The sequence below is a fragment of the Macaca fascicularis genome, chromosome 11 (genome assembly GCF_037993035.2).
Source record: "Macaca fascicularis isolate 582-1 chromosome 11, T2T-MFA8v1.1".
NCBI lineage: Eukaryota > Metazoa > Chordata > Mammalia > Primates > Cercopithecidae > Macaca > Macaca fascicularis.
In genome coordinates this window covers 105793401-105811789 of record NC_088385.1, presented here as the reverse complement: position 1 = coordinate 105811789, position 18389 = coordinate 105793401, and the positions used below count along the sequence as shown (strand labels likewise).

The window sequence follows — 18389 nt, the reverse complement described above, 5'->3', positions numbered from 1 at the left end:
TCTTTTACAGAGTGGAAAGCACAGACTTAATTTGGATGTAATATGCTAGGGTGTCTGGGGAAGGCTTCTCTGAAAAAGTGACATTAGAATAAAACTTGAAGGAAGTGAGGGAGCTAGCTAGGCCTATAGTAGCCGGAGGGAGAACATTTCAGGCAGAAAGAGAAGCAAATGCAGAGGCTATGAGGCAAGAATGTGCTTTGCTGTCAAGAACCCAGAGAGCAAGAGGAAGATGGGTAGGAAAGGAGGGTAGGGAGGTAGAACAGTGTGGGTACCAGAGAATGGAGAACCTTGCAGGTCATTGTTAGGACTTTGAATTATCTTCTGTGTTGAATGGAGCTGAGTGGAATGACCTGGCTTTCATTTTAGATGGGTCATTTTGGCTCTCGTACTGAGAAGAGATACTTAGGGGGCAAAGATGACAGCAGTGAGACCGGTAAGAAGCCAATGAAATCAATCAAATGAGAAAAGGGAGTAGCTTGGAGCAAGTAGTGACAGGATGGTGAGAAGATTTTAGAAGTAGATTCAATAGGCTTTGCTGCTGGATTGAATGTGAGATATAAGAGAAAATAGAGCTCCAGCATTATGAACCTGAGGAACTGGAAAAAAAGAGCTAAAATTTGCCAAAATAAGGAAGCTTACAAGGAGGTGAGGTCATCAGGAGCTTGGTCTCTGGCATTTAATTTAAGGTTGAGCTGACTTAATAAATGCGAAAGGAGAAACATCAAGCAGGCAGCTGGGTGTCTGAGTCTTGAATTTAGGGAAGGAGTCTGGGCTGGAGATACGAATGTGGGAGTCACAGCTGGAAGAGACCACCTAGTATAGCCAAGAAGGAAGGGAAGATTGAGGACTAACACTCCAGGGATGTTCAGATAACAGGAAGCAGCCAAAGAGGCTGAGGAATGGAGGAGTGATCAAGGGTGTCCCATAGGTCAAGGAAAATAGAAAATTGTTTCAGTAGAGTGGGCTCAGATGAGGACAGGAAAAGAGAAAGTGGAGACCATCTAGACCCTTCTCAGGGAGTTTTGCTTAAAGATTAGAGTAATTGAGCAGGAAACTGAGGGTGATATTGGGGCAAGGGAAGAAGTTTGTTTGCTTTTGTTGGAAGATGTTATAGCAATTTTTGAAAATGCTCCGGGAAAGAGGACAAACCATAATGAAAGAAAGATAATTTATTGTAAATTACTGGATTGCTAGCAATTGAGCAAAAAGGAAGTCCACCTTTAGGAGGAAAACTTTGGACATTGGTTATATTCTTTTTATTTTGTGATTAGATTTGAATGCAATTGTGTTGTATTTTCTGAGCTGAAGTCATGGTAACCCAAGGTACAAGATGGTAACGAAAGTGAGACATGCATTGCATTTTAAGAAAAAATTTCCAGAGCTAAGAGAGAATTCTGAACTGAAGATAAAATTATATACCTTCAAATGTGTGTTGACTTCACCATCAAAGAAGTAAACATTAAATTATTAGTAATATCTCAGTTGTAAGTCTATCCTTATTTACCCTTATTTGTTTGGGTTTCATAGTAATTCAGGTTCAGAAAAACTAAATGAGACTTTGCAATATATATGACAGGGATTGAGAGAAAATAGGCAAATGAAATTGCAAAGGGGCGATTAACATTATTTCATGGAACTGTTTCCAGGCTCTACAAGCAGCCTTTTGACACCTAGGTGCGCTAATGACAAATGTTCCTTCTCTCTTCAGCAAGTTGGCAGCCCTTTTCTGCCTTTATCAGGAAATATGAGGACTCTTCCAACAGGAAGTCTGCAGTTTCTGGTACAATTAACCGGAAGTGTGTTGGCAGTGACATAGTTTATGAAAGGCACAAGCGGCACCAATAGAGTAGACCAGTTAAAAATGATAATGAGTAACGGTAGTGACTAACGTTTGCATAATGCTTTGCCATTTACCAAGGCCTTTTGAATGTGTTATATGATTCCATTCATTCGGTAAATATGTGTTCCGTCTGTGTTCCAAGCCCTAAACATTTAGCTGTGAAAAAGTTTCCTGTCTCTTGAAGCTAAACATGAGCTGCACAATAACTTGGTGAAATAAGTAGGTCACGTACTAGTCTTCTTCTTCACAGATTAAGACATTGTAAAACTTAATTACGGCCAGGTGCGGTGGCTCATGCCTGCAATCCCAGCACTTTGGGAGGCCAAGGCAGGCGAATCACCTGAGGTCAGGAGTTCAAGACCAGCCTGTCCAACATGGCGAAGCCCTGTCTCTACTAAAAACACAAAAATCAGCCAGACATGGTGGCAGGTGCCTGTAATGCCAGCTACTCAAGAGGTTGAGGCAGGAGAATCACTTGAACCTGGGAGGCAGAGGTTGTAGTGAGCCAAGACCACACCACTGCACTCTAGCCTGGGCGACAGAGCAAGACTCTGTCTCAAAAACAAACAAACAAAAAGAAAAAAAAATAGAGTTTAATTTGGCCAGGTGAGGTGACTCACGCCTGTAATCCCAGCACTTTGGGAGGCCAAGGTGGGTGGATCACTTGAGGCCAACTTAACAAATGCGAAAGCCTGGCCAACATGGTGAAACCTGTCTCTATCAAAAATAACAAAAATTAACCAGGTGAGGTGGTTCACACCTCTGATCCCAGCTACACAGGAGGTTGAGGCATGAGAATCACTTGAACCCAGGAGGCGGTGGTTGCAGTGAGCCAAGATTGTGCCCCGTACTCCAGCCTAGGTGACAGAGCGAGACCCCATTTCCAATGCCTCCAAAAAAAAAAAAAAACTTAAATTTAAGACTAGGCACAGTGGCTCACAACTGTAATCCTAGCACTTTGGGAGGCCGAGGCAGGCAGATCACTTGAGCCCAGGAGTTCAAGACCAGCCTGAGCAACATAGCAAGACCTTGTCTCTATACATTTAGAAAAAAAAAAATTAACTGGGTGAAGTGATGCATCCCTGTAGTTCCAGCTCCTTGGGAGGCTGAAGTGAGAGAATCACTTAAGCCTGGAAGGTCCAGTCTGCAGTGAACCATGGTTGCACCACTGCACTCCAGCCTGGGTGACAGAACAAGACTCCGTCTCAAAAAAAAAAAGAAAAAAACTTAACTCACTACTTTTCTAGGAATTTGGGCCCCAGATGAAATTTTATGGCTGATATTATATTTCTTTCTCAAAACTTTTCAAAACTCAGTACTTCAATACATGTTGTACCCTGAGATGTTATTTTCATAAACATAATTAATTTCTACTCTGGAAACTCTTGCATTTAAAAAATTAATTCCAGCACACAGTATAATAACCCTATGTCTAGGAGAAGAGCCATTTCATATTATGAATGCACCAGTTACAACAGGTCCGCCTTAAGTTGCTTACTCTGTGAGTCTGACAAATTATTTATTGCTCACAAAACTACTGTGGTATCTGGAATGCATCAGTTTTTAAAAAAAAAATAATTTTCATCCCAGCACTTTGGGAGGCTAAGGTGGGTGGATCACTTGAGGTCAGGAGTTCGAGACCAGCCTGGGCAACATGGTAAAACCCCATATCTACTAAAAATATAAAAATTAGCTGGGTATGGTGGCACATGCCTGTAGTCACAGCTACGCGAGTGGCTGAGGCACAAGAATCACTGGAACCCAGGAAGCGGAGTTTGCAGCAAGCCAGGATCGCGCCACTGCACCCTAGCCTGGGCAACAGAGCAGAGACTCTGTGTCAAAAAATATAAAATAATAATTTTCACAACTCAAACACAATTAACTGCTTTTAGTTTAAACTCTTTTAAATTCTGACTTTTTACCATTTGCACTGACAGGATGACAGTCATGCATAACCTAATGATGGGGATACATTCTGAGAAATGCATTGTTAGGTGATTTCGTCATGTAAACGTCATAGTGTGTATTTACCTAATGTGAGATGGTGTCACCTACTACACAGCTAGGCTGTCTATGATCTAGCCTATTGCTCCTACTAACCTGTACGGCATGGTACTGTGCTGAATACTGTAGGTGATTGTAACACAATGGGGAGTATTTGTGTATCTAAACATACCTAAATCTGGCTCTAGCTTTACTTCTTCCAACCCCCACAAAAGGTACAGTAAAAATATGGTATTGTAGTCTTATGAGACCCCTGTAGCATATGCAGTCTGTCATTAACTGAAACATCGTTATATTGTGCATGACGGTATTAGAAATTATAGAGGTTTTACTTTCTCTAAATTTAAAACATAGCTTATAAATAGAAAATATTTATTATAGCATCTAAAAAATTTACATAAGCCATATGTGAACTCTCAGTGCATATGACTAGGGGTGGGTTCTTTAGTCTTCATTGAGAAAAATTTTATATGATTTTTTTAAATGAAATAAGTATGGCATGGGATCCTCTTTTCCCTTCTTAACTCTGGTAAATTTCTGTGAGTAGCGAAAGATCTATTCACTATTGGAAGGTCTATCCCCAGGATGCTAAGTGAGAATTTTCCTGTACATACTAAGTAAGCACTGCATGCTCTAAAAAGAAAGCTGTCAATCATGGAGCCAGACACCTACTTTGGGGTTTACAAGGAGGCAGTGTGAATCCTGCCTCAAAAAAGATCCAAGTAAGTGATCTTATTTGAATAAAGTTACTGAATCAGTCTCTTGTTCCCGGTCAGCTACGTGTCCACATAGGCGGGACATTAGTTAGTGCTGGAGAAGGACAGAGAATTGTCTGAGTCCTGTGGAAAGAACTAAGGCTTTTCCTCCTTTCCCATGAGAGAGGAGACAGAGTGCGTTCCCATGCTCTCCAGTCCTGGTGAGAAGGGGTTCAGGAGGAGTGTACATCTGGCTTGGGGGTGCCTGCTAGGAGGGAAAACTTGCCTTGGTATCCGTAACTGGACTTCTGGCAGGCAGTTCACATAGCACCTACAGAGCTGACACAGAGTCCTGGGGAGAGATGCCCTGGCAGAGAGGGGGAGTGTTCACAGAGCAGCCCGCCCTTCTACTGTTCTGTGTGACAAGGATGTGTCCATGTCATGTGGGCCACATGGCTGTGCAGAAGGGGGCTGAGGTTATGTTTGTCCCCCTGGGTTCCCCTCAAAGGGCATATATGTGTCCTAGGAGGGCTGAGTGGGAGTTGGAAGAAGTCAAGCTAGAGCCAGATTTCTGCCACCAGGAACTGTGCAGTGGGGGGAACTGCCCTCTACCCTAGAAGAGCCCTCCCAAGAACTCACATGGGGACACAGGAAAACCTAGGTTGGAGCAGCTGCTAAGCAGAGCACATGGGAGACTATGTTAACGTTAGCTGAACAGCAGTAGCGGCTGCCAGAGAAACAGCCAGACAAGAAAGGGACCTCGTCCTTTTCCTGTTTCTTCCTCCCCAACTAAACACATGAACTAGGTAGAGCTTGGGGCAGGGAACATCCGAGGTAGACCATGACACCTGCCCTCTCCTAGGAGAAGTCAAAGTGCAGACCAAGCTTCTCTTACCCACCCCGGGCTTTTTAAGCCCCAAGACTGGCACATGATGAGGGAGGGAAAAGTTTGAATCAGATATGAGTTTGGATTTCATACAAAATGGAGTCTTCATGACTCAAAGTGACCAGGAAGTTACGCAGTCTGCCCGAAAGGTTGAATGGCCTGGTGCCCATCAGGCAGGCAGACTGGGCATGGCCCCTTTGGGAGTAACTAAAATAACCTAAAACAACTTTTTGGTGTTTGAACCCCAGTACCGTTAAGACTGTTCCATGAACTGATTGGATTTAGATATACTCGTGTTAACTTAAATATATATATATGAATTTAGTAAAGGAGAGGAGACTTTATTTCTTCTAAAGGTTACAGCCTGCAAGGTAGCCCTCCCACAGGCTGGGAAGCACCTCCAACCAAGACCCCAGAGACAGGTTCTTCAAAGGGGAAGGGCTTAGAGTAGAAGATTTACGCTGAACAGGTTAGCTAAATGCGTATATTCAACGTGTTACAAGAGCTGTGAATATTCATGAAGGTAGTCCTGACACGCGTGTATTCAACAAACATGCATGTAACATGTGACCTATGTTCACTTTGGGTTGGAGACTTAACATGTAGATGTATTACAGTTAGCCCTATACATCAGAAGGGCTTTTCAGGACATGAAGGCACACAAGTGTGCAATCTCTGTAGACCAACCAGAACTAGTCCACGGTCAGTGATCTTATTTGGATAAAGTTACTGAATCAATCACTTGTCCAGCTGTAGTTATGGTTGGTGGAGCAGGGGCTGAGGCCCAGTCAGCATCTGGTGGAGCTGCAAATTGTTTAAATATTGCTTCTCTTAAGGCCAGTGCCTGTTTAGCTGCTAGACAAAAAGAAAAAGCTTGTGGCAGTTGGAACGTAGTTTATTCTTTAGGTGTAGGGGTGCGTGATTTAACCTTTGCCTGGCGTGGCCTTGGGTCCTGTTGATAATTCAGTATCTAATTGCCACAAGGAGACTGTTCTGTCACTCTTATGATCTCTATTTTAACATTAATTCCTACCAGTTGTTTTGTCTAAATCATGAAAGAAAGGAGGTATAATGAGGCTTGTCTCACCTCCCATCCCATCATGGTCAGAAACTCAATTTTAAGGTTTTTCTGGGGTCCCCTTGGCAGTCTATGAGGGGGCTTAGATTTTTACTTTTAGTTTCTATTCATTTCAGGGTCAGTAGAACAGGCCGTATATAGCTAGAGCGACCCTCTGCCTTCTGGTGACATCAGTACCAGGCTCACACTCCTTCTTGGCCATCCCAGTAGGCTGACATATTGTGCCACTCACCTGTGTGACCTGAGCAAGCCACTTCACCTCTTTAAATGTCTGTGTCTTCATCTATCAGATGACAGGTGGTCTCTGGATTATTTAGCACTGGAAGTGCTAGAAGCACTTCTAGCATTAGATTAACAAGAGAAATGTATGAAAGTTGTAGAAGATGTGATTTGTGTAAAGAATTCGCTCAGGAGTGGATGAGGATGCCACTTAAGATGATAGTCCAGCTAAAGCATGGAGTTAGTACATTCAAATCAGATGACAGCTCTTGGAGACAAGGCCAACAGAGTGGATGGGTCCAAGACTGAATTCGCTAGAAAGGTAAGAAGAGGAAGAACCCCCTATGGATGTATAAAATAGCATGGAGTTTAGAGAGGGAACTGAGGATAGCAGAGCTGGTTTAAGTGAAAGGTGTTTGGAAGTGCCTTTGGACAGACCCTGGGGATCTAACTTCCTGAACAGAAGGCCATCTTCCTGACGGTCCATCCCTAGCCAGCCTCTGGTTAACAGAAGACATGGAAAGCAAAGGTGTAGGAGTGTATGGAGATGCAGTTGTAACTAGAGAGAGAGGTATTAAATTGCTGGTGAGCGTTTCTGGGGTGAGGAAACTTTTAGCTAGGGATAAGCTTTCTTTTCTATCACTTGTTTGCTGATGATACAGTTCTTTGCTGGGTCTCTTAACCATATTGTGGTTATGTGCTTGCCTTCTTCCTTCAGTGATCTTTGTACGGGCTGTTTGTGAATGCTGAAGATGCTCAGAGCTTGCTGAATAAGTTTACATGCTCTGCCATTTTCTGTGATTTAATTTCACAGTGTGTTTTAGAAAGATGAAATTTGGGAACAGAACTTGGGATAGTCGAGCCAAGAGCTCAGTCGGTCTATTTGAAGATTTCTGCTCTAACTCCTGGGAAGGGATGCTGGTTGGTTTGGTGTTTGGTTCTGAGCAAACATTACTACTTTATCTTATTAATGGTGTGCGGGAGAGCCAGAATCATGGAGCTGAATCATTAGACTCACAACTGCTATTCCCAAGGGCTTCTGCTTGAGGAACAGAACTGAATTTCCCTGACTTCAGTTCTTCCCTGCCCCAGCCTCTTTCCTGCCACCTCCTTCACTCCTCCAGTGCTGGGTAGCAAGCTGACACGTCTTCCTTCGTTAACTACAGAGTTTTGCCCATAAGAACTCTGGAGGCATAAATGTCTTCTAGGTTTATCAAATAGAGCAATGACCAAATCAGGAAAAGTCATTTTATTACACTGTTTACTCTTGGTCATTGAAGATAAGAAAATAAAAATGTTGGACCTGTATTAAAGGTTTTTTCTTGTTTTTCTTGAAGTTGATAAAAATATTTATCCTCTGAAAGTAGTGACCTGAAGGGGGAAGGTATTTCTGGTTTTCCGGCAAATATAAAATACAGTTTGCTTTTTTCTAAGGCATGAGTTTATTGGTAACTTTCCTTGCATAAATGCATAAATGATTTTTTTCGGTCAACTCAAAATGTTTTAAAGCAAAAAGAATGACTTGGAAGTCAATTATTAAACCTTGAGCACCCTAAAACATTTTTTGAGGTTTTTTTTAATGTGATTCTTTGCATTTTGTTATTTTCCTCTTTTCCTTCCTGGATGCTACCTTGGTAGCTACCATGTTTTAAATATTGACAAGATAAGATAGTTTTCTGTTTATATCAGCAGTCGTCTGTCTGTGAAATATGGACGAATCAGAACGCAGGATTTCCTTTCTCAGCGATCCATCAGGTTCATAATGTAAGGTTACAAATGGTTCTTTTCTTCTCCTGAACTTGCGCTATGTACTGTGTTGCACAGTGTTGTCAACAGCTATAGGTACTGTGTCCTGGTAATGCAGAAAATTTGTAATGTCTGGTGACTCTGAGACTCTTTGTCTATTATACTTCATTTACTGTGCCTTGTGATGAGTTGATGTGCAAACATTGTCCTAAAAAAGAAACATACTTGGTTTTAAAGTCTATGGTTAAAATATGTCCCATGTGAGTTTTGGCTTTCATTCCAGGCGTCTGTGTTAACTTGCTTTTACAGGAAAAAGAAATGGGTAAATTGATATATATATACACACATGTATATATCAGCATTATTCCTCACCATTTTGTACTTCCCCATATTCATGGACTCTCCAACCCTTTGTGTCTAATGATTCTCAAAGATTCATGTGCTTTACTTGTGAGAAATTTCTGAGTATGATTTGCATGTTATTCTGTATATATTTGATGCAAATGTGGGGGGAGGCGAGCTGGGAGAGGCACGGTTACAGCTACAAAGTGGTTCTCAGCCTTTTTCCATTTGACAGTACTGAATTGATCTTTGCAAATTGTATGAAATTGTGACCCATTTTACTCTGAGCTGTGTAATTTTCAAATGTTCATATTTCACCTTTGCATACTTTAGAAAAAGTTTATTTCTATTTGGAAAATAAACATTTAAATGTTTGGGGTTTTATGTTCTGTATTTTAAAATACTGTTCTATTTGCACACCCTTTCGAATTTCTCCCATTGGATAGCCTGCTGTCTGAGAAGTTGAGACACTTGGTTGAGAATCACTGAGCAGAATTCTTGGGGCGGCATGTGAAGGGATGCCACAGGCATTTTTGTGAAGTGCCTTTTGGGATGCTGCATCAGGCACATATGTCCTCCTATGCATGGGACTTCTGGCTCTTGAGGACCGTGGTGTCTATACATTGCCTGGTACTGGTGTTCACGTGACCCAGCAGTTCCTCTTGAACTCATAAATGCTAATCAGAGCTTTTATGTGTTCATAAGTGGCCATCTCTGCTCTTTTTCATCTAAAGGAACAAATTCAGTATAACCAACTGCATTTGATCAAACTAGCATTCTTCATTCTTGAAGATTTTTTGAAAGAATAACTACAACATCCTGCTTTCATATGTGTGTGAATGTTTATAGGAAGCCTTTTCCTTACATTCACATTCAAATATATGTATGCATATTTATAAGCATAGAGCTGTGTATAGCATTCTTCAAAGCCTTAGAGATTACAGAAAGTAAATGTAATCACATGTATCTTATATAGGTTTGGGTAGCCCATCTCTGAAATTTGTCAGAATCATTGAAAGTAAAACCTTAAAACAATAATTGTCCTTTAAAATCATTTTAGTTTTTCATTAAGTGTTCTGAAGAAATTGAGAATAATGTTTGTTAATATTCAGATCTAAATTTACAAGCAAGTAGGTGGGAGCAGTCCTCATAGAAAAGATTTTAAAGGTTCTATTTTTAAAAATCCATTAAATCCTAATTTTAAAAATTTTTAAAGAATAATACAAGGCTTGGAAAATGCCATACTTTTCTATTAATGTTAGAAAACTAACTTGTAAGCATGGCTTTTAATTATCTACTGACATCCTTAGGAAACTTTTTCCTTAAGAAGAAAATAACGTAAAGGCCTAGTCCAGTGGCTCATGCCTATAATCTCAGCACTTTGGGAGGCCGAGGCGGGTAGATCACTTGAGGCCAGGAGTTCGAGACCAGCCTGGCCAACATGGTGAAACCCTGTTTCTACTAAATATACAAAAGTTAGCCAGGTGTGGTGGCATATGCCTATAATCGCAGCCACTTGGGAGACTGAGGCAGGAGGATCACTGGAACCTAGGAAGTGGAGGTTGCAGTGAGCCCAGATTGTGCCATCGCACTCCAACCTGGGTGACAAGAGACTCCATCTCGGAAAAAAAAAAAAAAGACAGAAAATAACATAGAGAAGGTTTTTCCTTTGTGTTCTCAGAGCATATAGAATATGTAATATTCAGTTTCCCTTTTGGAGGGAGAGAGCTACCTGATACGATTTGTTTTAGAATTTGCCATAGGCATCCAGTGCATGTGAACTTAAAATTTGCAGCTATTTACCAGCTGTCGAAATAATGCAAAGTTTAAAAGCTGCAATTTGGAATCTGCCATCCAGTAAAAATCTCTCTATAGACTTTTGTGACGTTTTTTGTTTTTTAACTAAATTCCATTGATGCTTTTGTATTTTTCAGTTGTTGGTATAAGAGAATGTTTAATTTAATTGCATTATATTAGATGTGGTCCAATTATAGTCCTTCAAACTCACCCAGACTATGAATTTGTAGCTGGCAGTTGCAAACACGTGTTAAACAGAATCAATTCTCCATTTAAAATTCTAATCTCAAATTGTTTTTTTCTTTATGTTAACAGTTTAGTTTTTATTTGAGTTTGAAGAAGAGGGCTAATGATGTACATTTTCCTCTGTTTAATTGATGTTCTTTAGTGTGCTTATTAAAAAAAAAGAAAAGGCCTTAAGCATACATCTAAAAAATAATAATAAATACCAAATAAATGAAGTTTTAAGCCATGACAAAATTCTTGGCATATTAAGATCATTCAAATACATGAACCTAAAGGAAAGATTTTCTGTAAATATTTTAAGTGCCAAAGGGAGAGCCTGAAGACATTTATTAGGAGTACCTTGAATCATTTTAATTTCTCATTTATAATTACTTAAGGAATCCTTTCAAAGACTACTGTGTCAATAATAATTCAAAATATGACAGAATTCTACCCTAAACTTTTCCTACTTCATTTTGTTATTCTAATTAAATATTGCATTGTTAGCTGTGTTTAGGTCTACTTTTCATTAAAGATAAGCTTTGATTATAAACCATTATTGAGGCCAAAGACTTCTTAGGTCTGTTATTTAATATTTAATAAGCATTCTTAAGTGGAATATTACTAAATTTAAAAATATTTGCCTAAGGAGATGCAAGTATTATGTAGACATGAATGTACTAGTCGACAAGACCCAACACTAGGTTTTAAAGTTCAAAATGATTTTATGTATGAGGCAAAAATCTTTATTTCTTTTTCGACCTCTTCTTCCGTTCCATATAGTAACTACTCTACCTAATTCCTCCATAGCTCATTCCTGCTGTAATTCAGCCTCCAGGAGGGTTGAGACCTAAGGCACCCTTGTTCTCTGAACTCTTTTGTTCTTACTGGCAGTCAACCAGGTAAAGCTGAATCCCAGCCAAGGGCCAAGGTCATACCTGTCCTTTACAACAGTGTAATGTTAAGTCCAGTTGTTGGAGTCCATCCATTCCCATTAAATTAATTCCAAAAAGAAGAATTAACATCTACAAATTGAGTCCTCTAAATATTTTTAGATCTAAGTTTAAAAAAAAAAAATTAGGCAGGGGCAGGGAGAGAAGTTGATTAATTTCCAGGCAGAAAAGAAATTATTTTCTAATAAATTCAATCTTAAGAACACTTTTCCTTCTGTTTCAAAACGAATTTCTGGAAATAGCACTAAATGTGATAAAATTCAGTGTCTCTTTCCAGAAAGGTAGATTCAGTCCCCATAGGGAATTTAACAATATTTGAACTGAAGCAATGTTTGAAGGCCACAAAGAAAATGAAATAAGGATTATATTTCTTTTCCTTGTAATTATCTCCCACCTCAGCACCTAGGGAAGATCCTATCAGATCACTCTCAATTCAAAGCAAGTGGTTTGTGATTTTTGGACAAAGTGGAGTCATAGGAGAGCAGATGATGGCGCTGTCTAAACAGATTTAAGTGAATGTTCCACTAATTTCTTCAAGTGGTTATCAAATAAGGGATTTCAGTGATTTCCAGACCGAGATTGGAATGTATGTGCCGGGGCTTGTTATTCCCACAGTGGCTGCTACAACTTATGTGGATGATGTAAATATTTGGATCAGCATTTGGCTGTGGCTCTGGCTTTAAATGTATGGAACTCACATTAAAGTTTAATTATAAACGTGTGTGAGTTAATTGAACAATTAGAGAATGAGTTTGCATATGATTTGCATGCTTAATGTACTAACACGTGAAATGTTTTCATAACCCTAGCTTCCCCCAACTCATTCTCACCCCTAGTCCTATTCCCAGCCCTGGCCCTGCAACTCATGGCACCACCAGCTCATGCCATGTTCAGACTTTTTTGAAAACTGCCTGTTGAGCTTGGCCAAGGTCTACCTCTGCTGAACTGTAATAGGGTTCACATGAAGATCTGATGCTTGGTTTGAGTTGTCACATCAGCAGACACTGGATCAAAGGATCTTTGGAAGCCAACCAGATCCTCCTTTTTCATCATTCCACGGAGTTGCATGCAAACTTCTGTTGTTTTGTTAACAGTGTTACCTGTGACTTAAATGTACAATACCTGTTTGCCATGTTGTTGTTGCTTTACCGAGGGAGCGGGAGAAGGAGGGAGAAGTTTAACGGGGGAGATTAGAGGATGATTTGCTAGATTTGGGTAAAGCTTTTGTTTGAGGACCCATAGCTGCATGTTTCCAGAGTTTTAAGCTATCATCACTTAAAAGTGATTATACTCAGCTTCAAAATGATATTGAAATCCACATACCCTATATTTTGAATTTTATACTAGTTTTTTGTAAGTTACAGCCAGATGAAATAAAGACCAGAGAATAAAGAGCCAGCCATTTGAGAAAGAAGGAAAAGAAAAAAATCAAAATAAGAAGGCAAAGAAAAACTTAATCTAGTTTTAGAATTGCAGTCAGTTATCACTTATACAAACTAAAAATTCATATAAATATAAAAGAAAAACTCAAGAATGAGTCAGGAATGGATAATAAAACAGATAAAAATGCTAAAGTTAATATTGCAAGTAAAGTCTTAACAATGCCAACAGACAATATACATGTAACAAAATTTCACATATACCCCATAAATGTGTACAAAAATAAAAAATACCAACAGATAGGGAATAGGAGGATTAAGCAATGTAAAAGTAAATCAGCAACCAAAACCAAACTAATGGAGAAAGTGGCTGAGAACAGAGCAGGAGAGAAGAGCCGAAGAAGTTCCAACTGGTCACACACTAACTACAGTGAGAAGCCAAGGAAATAGCGTGATGCTCACTTTCTCTTCCTGCAATTCGAAGTGACCCATCTCAAGGAGAAAAGCTTCAGGCACTCCACTGCTATTAAAAAATAAAAATAAAAAATAAAAGCCTGCGGCGTTACTGAAGTCCTCTAGAAAGGGCTTTTTATCATTGGCAGCTACTTCATATGCCACCTAATGTAAGTCCAAACTGCACAAAGAAAATTGGAGAGCTAGTTCTCCCCAAAATATGCACCCTGTGTATGCCATTTCTAGAGAACTGTGGGTCTTAATCTTTTGGGGTTTCTAGATTCTTTCAAAGAATTTAATGAAGCAGAGAACTTCCTTTCTCTCCCAAAACATACACCTGCATCCAAAATTTTGCATTCTTGTCCTAGACTCCTTAAAAATTCTCCTTAAGAAATCCCACAGTGTGTCAACACACTTTCTAGCACTTCTGTGGAACTTGTTCTCTAACTAAGGTTTTATTTGGTTTTGGAGTTTATGAGACCTTTTAATACTCTTCCAACTCCTGAGAAAAGTAATTTCTTATAGTTCTATATGTAGCCAAATCTAGGTTAGATGAGAGTAACTCTAGAAATCTGCCTATTTAGTTTTAGTTGTGTCCATTTGAGAGCAAAGAGCTGAGTTTTGAAAAATCCAAATCTTTCCCAGGAGAAAGAGTAAGAAATATCTCATGTGTAGTATGTAAATCAGAGTAGAGCCCAGAAAATACCTGCCAACACTGGCCTTTGACTTTATAGATGCTCACATTAAGCTATTATAGTGATGAAACAGGTTGAGGCTAACCTTATGGAAAATGATAAATGAAATGATGGGAGGTCCTCTTGTTTTAGGTCTGTATTATATGATAGACCATCATTTGGGAATGTGCTTGTATTTGTGAATCAAAATCCTCAAAGTACATGCATATGTACGGGTGACCAAACTTGGCATTTCACTGTTTAGTCTTCATTGGTACATTAAGTTTTCTGAGAAAAGTAGCTGAATACATCTGAGACAATCACAGCATCATTAAATCAGTGCAGTTGAATTCAGACGAGAGAAACTCGTTGTCACCCATTAGTAAATTTTTAAATTTTGTTTAGCATCATGCTTACACTACCATTTCTCCAGAGATCTAAAATTATTCAAAGTGGCTAGTACATGTCATATTTGGGAACTGAAATTTATAGAACCGTGTGTTCTGAATGTGAAAGCAATTCAAACTAAAAATTTCAGTCAAGTTAAAAACAGAAAATTCTTTCAAAGATTGTATGTCCTTTGCTGTTGTGATGGAAAACTGTGATTAGTAAATCATTTATGAATATCTTCATGGTTTTTTTTAAAGTGACTTAGCTTAGGGTGTCATTCTAAAAATAAAATAATTCAACTCCACACCTCAAAAATTAACTCAGCCTTGAGAAATATGCTAATACGTATAAACATGTAATAACCAAAGTATTTATATTCACATAAGACACCCAAATGCATTGGCACATTCACAGCACATGTGTATAAGGTGAGCTCAGGGTAGCTATAGGGAATGAACTTTGCTGACTGCTCATATTGCCTCTAGAATAAATGTCATTTTCAGACAGGAGACTGGGGAGAACCTTCCATTACCTTGCGACCTCCGAATGAAGCCACAGCCTCCACTCCGGTACAGTACTGGCAGCATCACCCAGAGAAGCTTATCTTCCAGTCATGTGATTACAAAGCTTTTGTAAGTTACCCTCAATTCAGTATTTAGGCCCAAGTGGAGACAGGGGGTATGTTTTCGGCTTGTTTGCCATTTATATTGAAAATATACCAAAATATCCATATCCATCACTGAAATTTTTAAAGTGTTTTTCTCTTCACTTTTTCTTAAAGTAGCCTTCTATCCAAAGAGAAAGTCCAAATAACTAGAGCTTAAAAACCTTTTTAATCTTGTAAGTTTAAGGTCTGTTGTGACCTCTTCTATAGTTGTATATTTTTAAATGAATGTGATAACGTACAATCTTAAAATGGAAATGAGTGTAAATATGGTACATATATACATCTCTGCTCACTCACCAAACATTGGGTCTGCCACTTTATGTAAATACTAGATTCTTTTCACAGTCATCAATAGGATTATACTATTTTTCTTTCTTAGTAGTTGTTAGTTTTTTAAAAGAGAGGAAATAATTATACTTAGCTGAGAAATGTAATAGGAACAGCTACATGTTCAAAAGATACTGTAGGTTTGGGGTCAGGTGGTGGTTGTCATGACAACAGCAGAAAAAGTGGCTGAACCTTCAGCAGTGCATTGAAACTGCCTCCCAGGCCGGGCACGGTGGCTCAAGCCTGTAATCCCAGCACTTTGGGAGGCCGAGACGGGCGGATCACGAGGTCAGGAGATCGAGACCATCCTGGCTAACACGGTGAAACCCCGTCTCTACTAAAAAATACAAAAAGCTAGCCGGGCGAGGTGGTGGGCGCCTGTAGTCCCAGCTACTCGGGAGGCTGAGGCAGGAGAATGGCGGGAACCCGGGAGGCGGAGCTTGTAGTGAGCTGAGATCCGGCCACTGCACTCCAGCCCAGGCGACAGAGCGAGACTCCGTCTCAAAAAAAAAAAAAAAAAAAAAAAAAAGAAACTGCCTCCCAAAAAGAAATATTTCAATCAGGCAAACTTCCCTGATAACTTAAAAGATAAGGATTTTACCAAAGGATAATAAATTTCACCTTCATTTGATTAAGATGGACATTGTGGTTATCTCATAGCAATTGAGTTTCTTTTTGTTTTTTTTGGTTTTTTTTTTTTCATTTTCTGCTTTCTGCCCCTCTTTTACTGCTTACTTATATTGCAGCTTTGGATTTCTTTCAATGGTATTGCCCAAAACTGTAGGATTGAAATGGCTCCTCCCTCCAAAACTCCCTCCAAACCCCAAGTCCCTGAGCCTTTCTGAACATGCCTTTCTCCAAGGCCCTGACGACACCTTCTCCTGTTGTGCCCTCTCACGTCTTCTTCAAGTCAGGGACTTCCCTAGTCCACAAGAGTGGTTCCCATGCCCGTCTCTGCAAAGTACTAGGATGTCTCCAGTCTTGTCAGGAAGTGTCCATCAAATATCTTCTAAAATAATTATTGTAATTCATTTTTTAAAAAATCATATATAGAGCTCTTTGGGGATGTGAGGAAAGGGCAAGGGGTGGAGGAATGACAAAAGAGAAAACCCCTACTAAAGCTTCAAAAGGTTGAAGAGGAGTCAATTGATAGAAAGGCAAATCAGACATTTTGTTTGAAACCATTTGGCCCCAGCCAGAAGCTGGAGTATGGGGGGCATTTTGTACCAGGATGATACAGTATGGGATCTGGTCTTCTAACAGCAAAGTGGTTGGCAATTCTTGGGAGACTTTGTCATCCTTCTAGCTCTATTCAGCCCTCCAGGTGGCACTTTGCACCGGGAACCCAGCTCTCTTCCCCTGTGAAACAACTGAGAATGCCTCTCTCCCTCCCCCTACCCTCCCATTCCGTTTTCAGGTGGATCCACCATAGGGCACACAGCTGTGAATGAAAAAGGTCCAAAACTGCATCTCTGCCTAAAAGCCTAACATTAATTACCTATGCAGCAGAATAAGCCCAAATGGGGGACATGTTGCTTAGCTTCTCAGCTGTCTCATGCAACCCTGTAATTACAGAGATAGTAGTGTGATTTATTTTTGCAGACATTGCTGCCTGAAAAAAGGGGAAAACATTTTTAGATGCCCCCATTTTGCAGTTAAATATGATTTGAAAGACGGCATCTTTAGAAGATGCTGCAGTTTCATTATAAAGAGCAATTACAGCCCCCAGAACTTATGGTTAATTCTGCTGCATTTTCTCTATGAATGCATTTATTTGTTAGGATTAGTTACTGTCAGTTTTTTAAAGTTATGCAACAACTTACAGCCAGGAAACCTAGCCAGTAATACTTCCACAATTTGCTTTTAAAACGTTGCTCATATTTATATTCCATTTCATAAATCATTGAATTTTTTTTTTTTTTTGTATTTTAGTATTTAGGTTCTATGCTGATAAAAGAGCTTAGGGGGACAGAGTCAACCCAAGATGCTTGTGCAAAAATGCGGGTAAGTCTGCCAAATTACTTTATTTCTAGTAGCTGAAATACTAAATACCGGGTATGGATACAAATTGCCACCTTTCAAATTACTATTTTCTTCATCTGTTGGTCTGCTGAATCACACTGGTATTACATAAAAAGGTGCTCTCACTTTCTGCATGTTTAGACTTGAACTTATCTCACTATAGTTTGAGTTAATGTCTATTTGCTATATTTGTACTATGTTATATTCTTAGTTATTTTTAAAGATTTAAAATTGTATCATTTTTGAGATTAGAAAAATGATCTTTATTACAAGAAAAGGTTTTAAGCACTCACTCGATAGTCTGAGAATATTTACTGAAAAGATCACCAATTAACTAAAATTATCAAAAGCAGAAGAATTAGGAGCATATTATATAAAGCTAATATTCTTTATGCAATTTCTTATCAGTTTTTTTTAAAATTTAAGAAAAATATTCAACTTCGAGTGGAATGAACTATTTAAGTGCATATGTTGACCAAAAATGGCAATTCCAGGCCGAGCACAGTGGCTCACGTCTGTAATCCCAGCACTTCGGGAGGTCAAGGCAGGTGGATCACCTGAGATCAGGAGTTCAAGACCAGCCTGGCCAACATGGCAAAACCCCTTCTCTACTAAAAATACAAAAATTAGCCAGGCATGGTGGTGCGCACCTGTAATCCCAGCTACTTGGGAGGTTGAGGCAGGAGAATCAC

At 39.5% G+C, this 18389-nt stretch overlaps 1 protein-coding gene across 18 annotated transcripts in view; it reads left to right on the top strand.

Moving 5' to 3' along the window:
- The window catches only part of ANKS1B (ankyrin repeat and sterile alpha motif domain containing 1B), a 1288070-nt gene that overhangs the window by 1204393 nt on the left and 65288 nt on the right, over nucleotides 1-18389 (top strand). For 7 of the 18 annotated variants that reach the window (XM_005571954.5, XM_005571953.4, XM_015430683.3 and 4 more), the window contains 2 exons: nucleotides 15185-15313; nucleotides 17608-17679. In XM_005571954.5, the coding sequence (XP_005572011.1) occupies nucleotides 15185-15313; nucleotides 17608-17679 (201 nt within the window). 18 annotated transcript variants of the gene reach the window in all.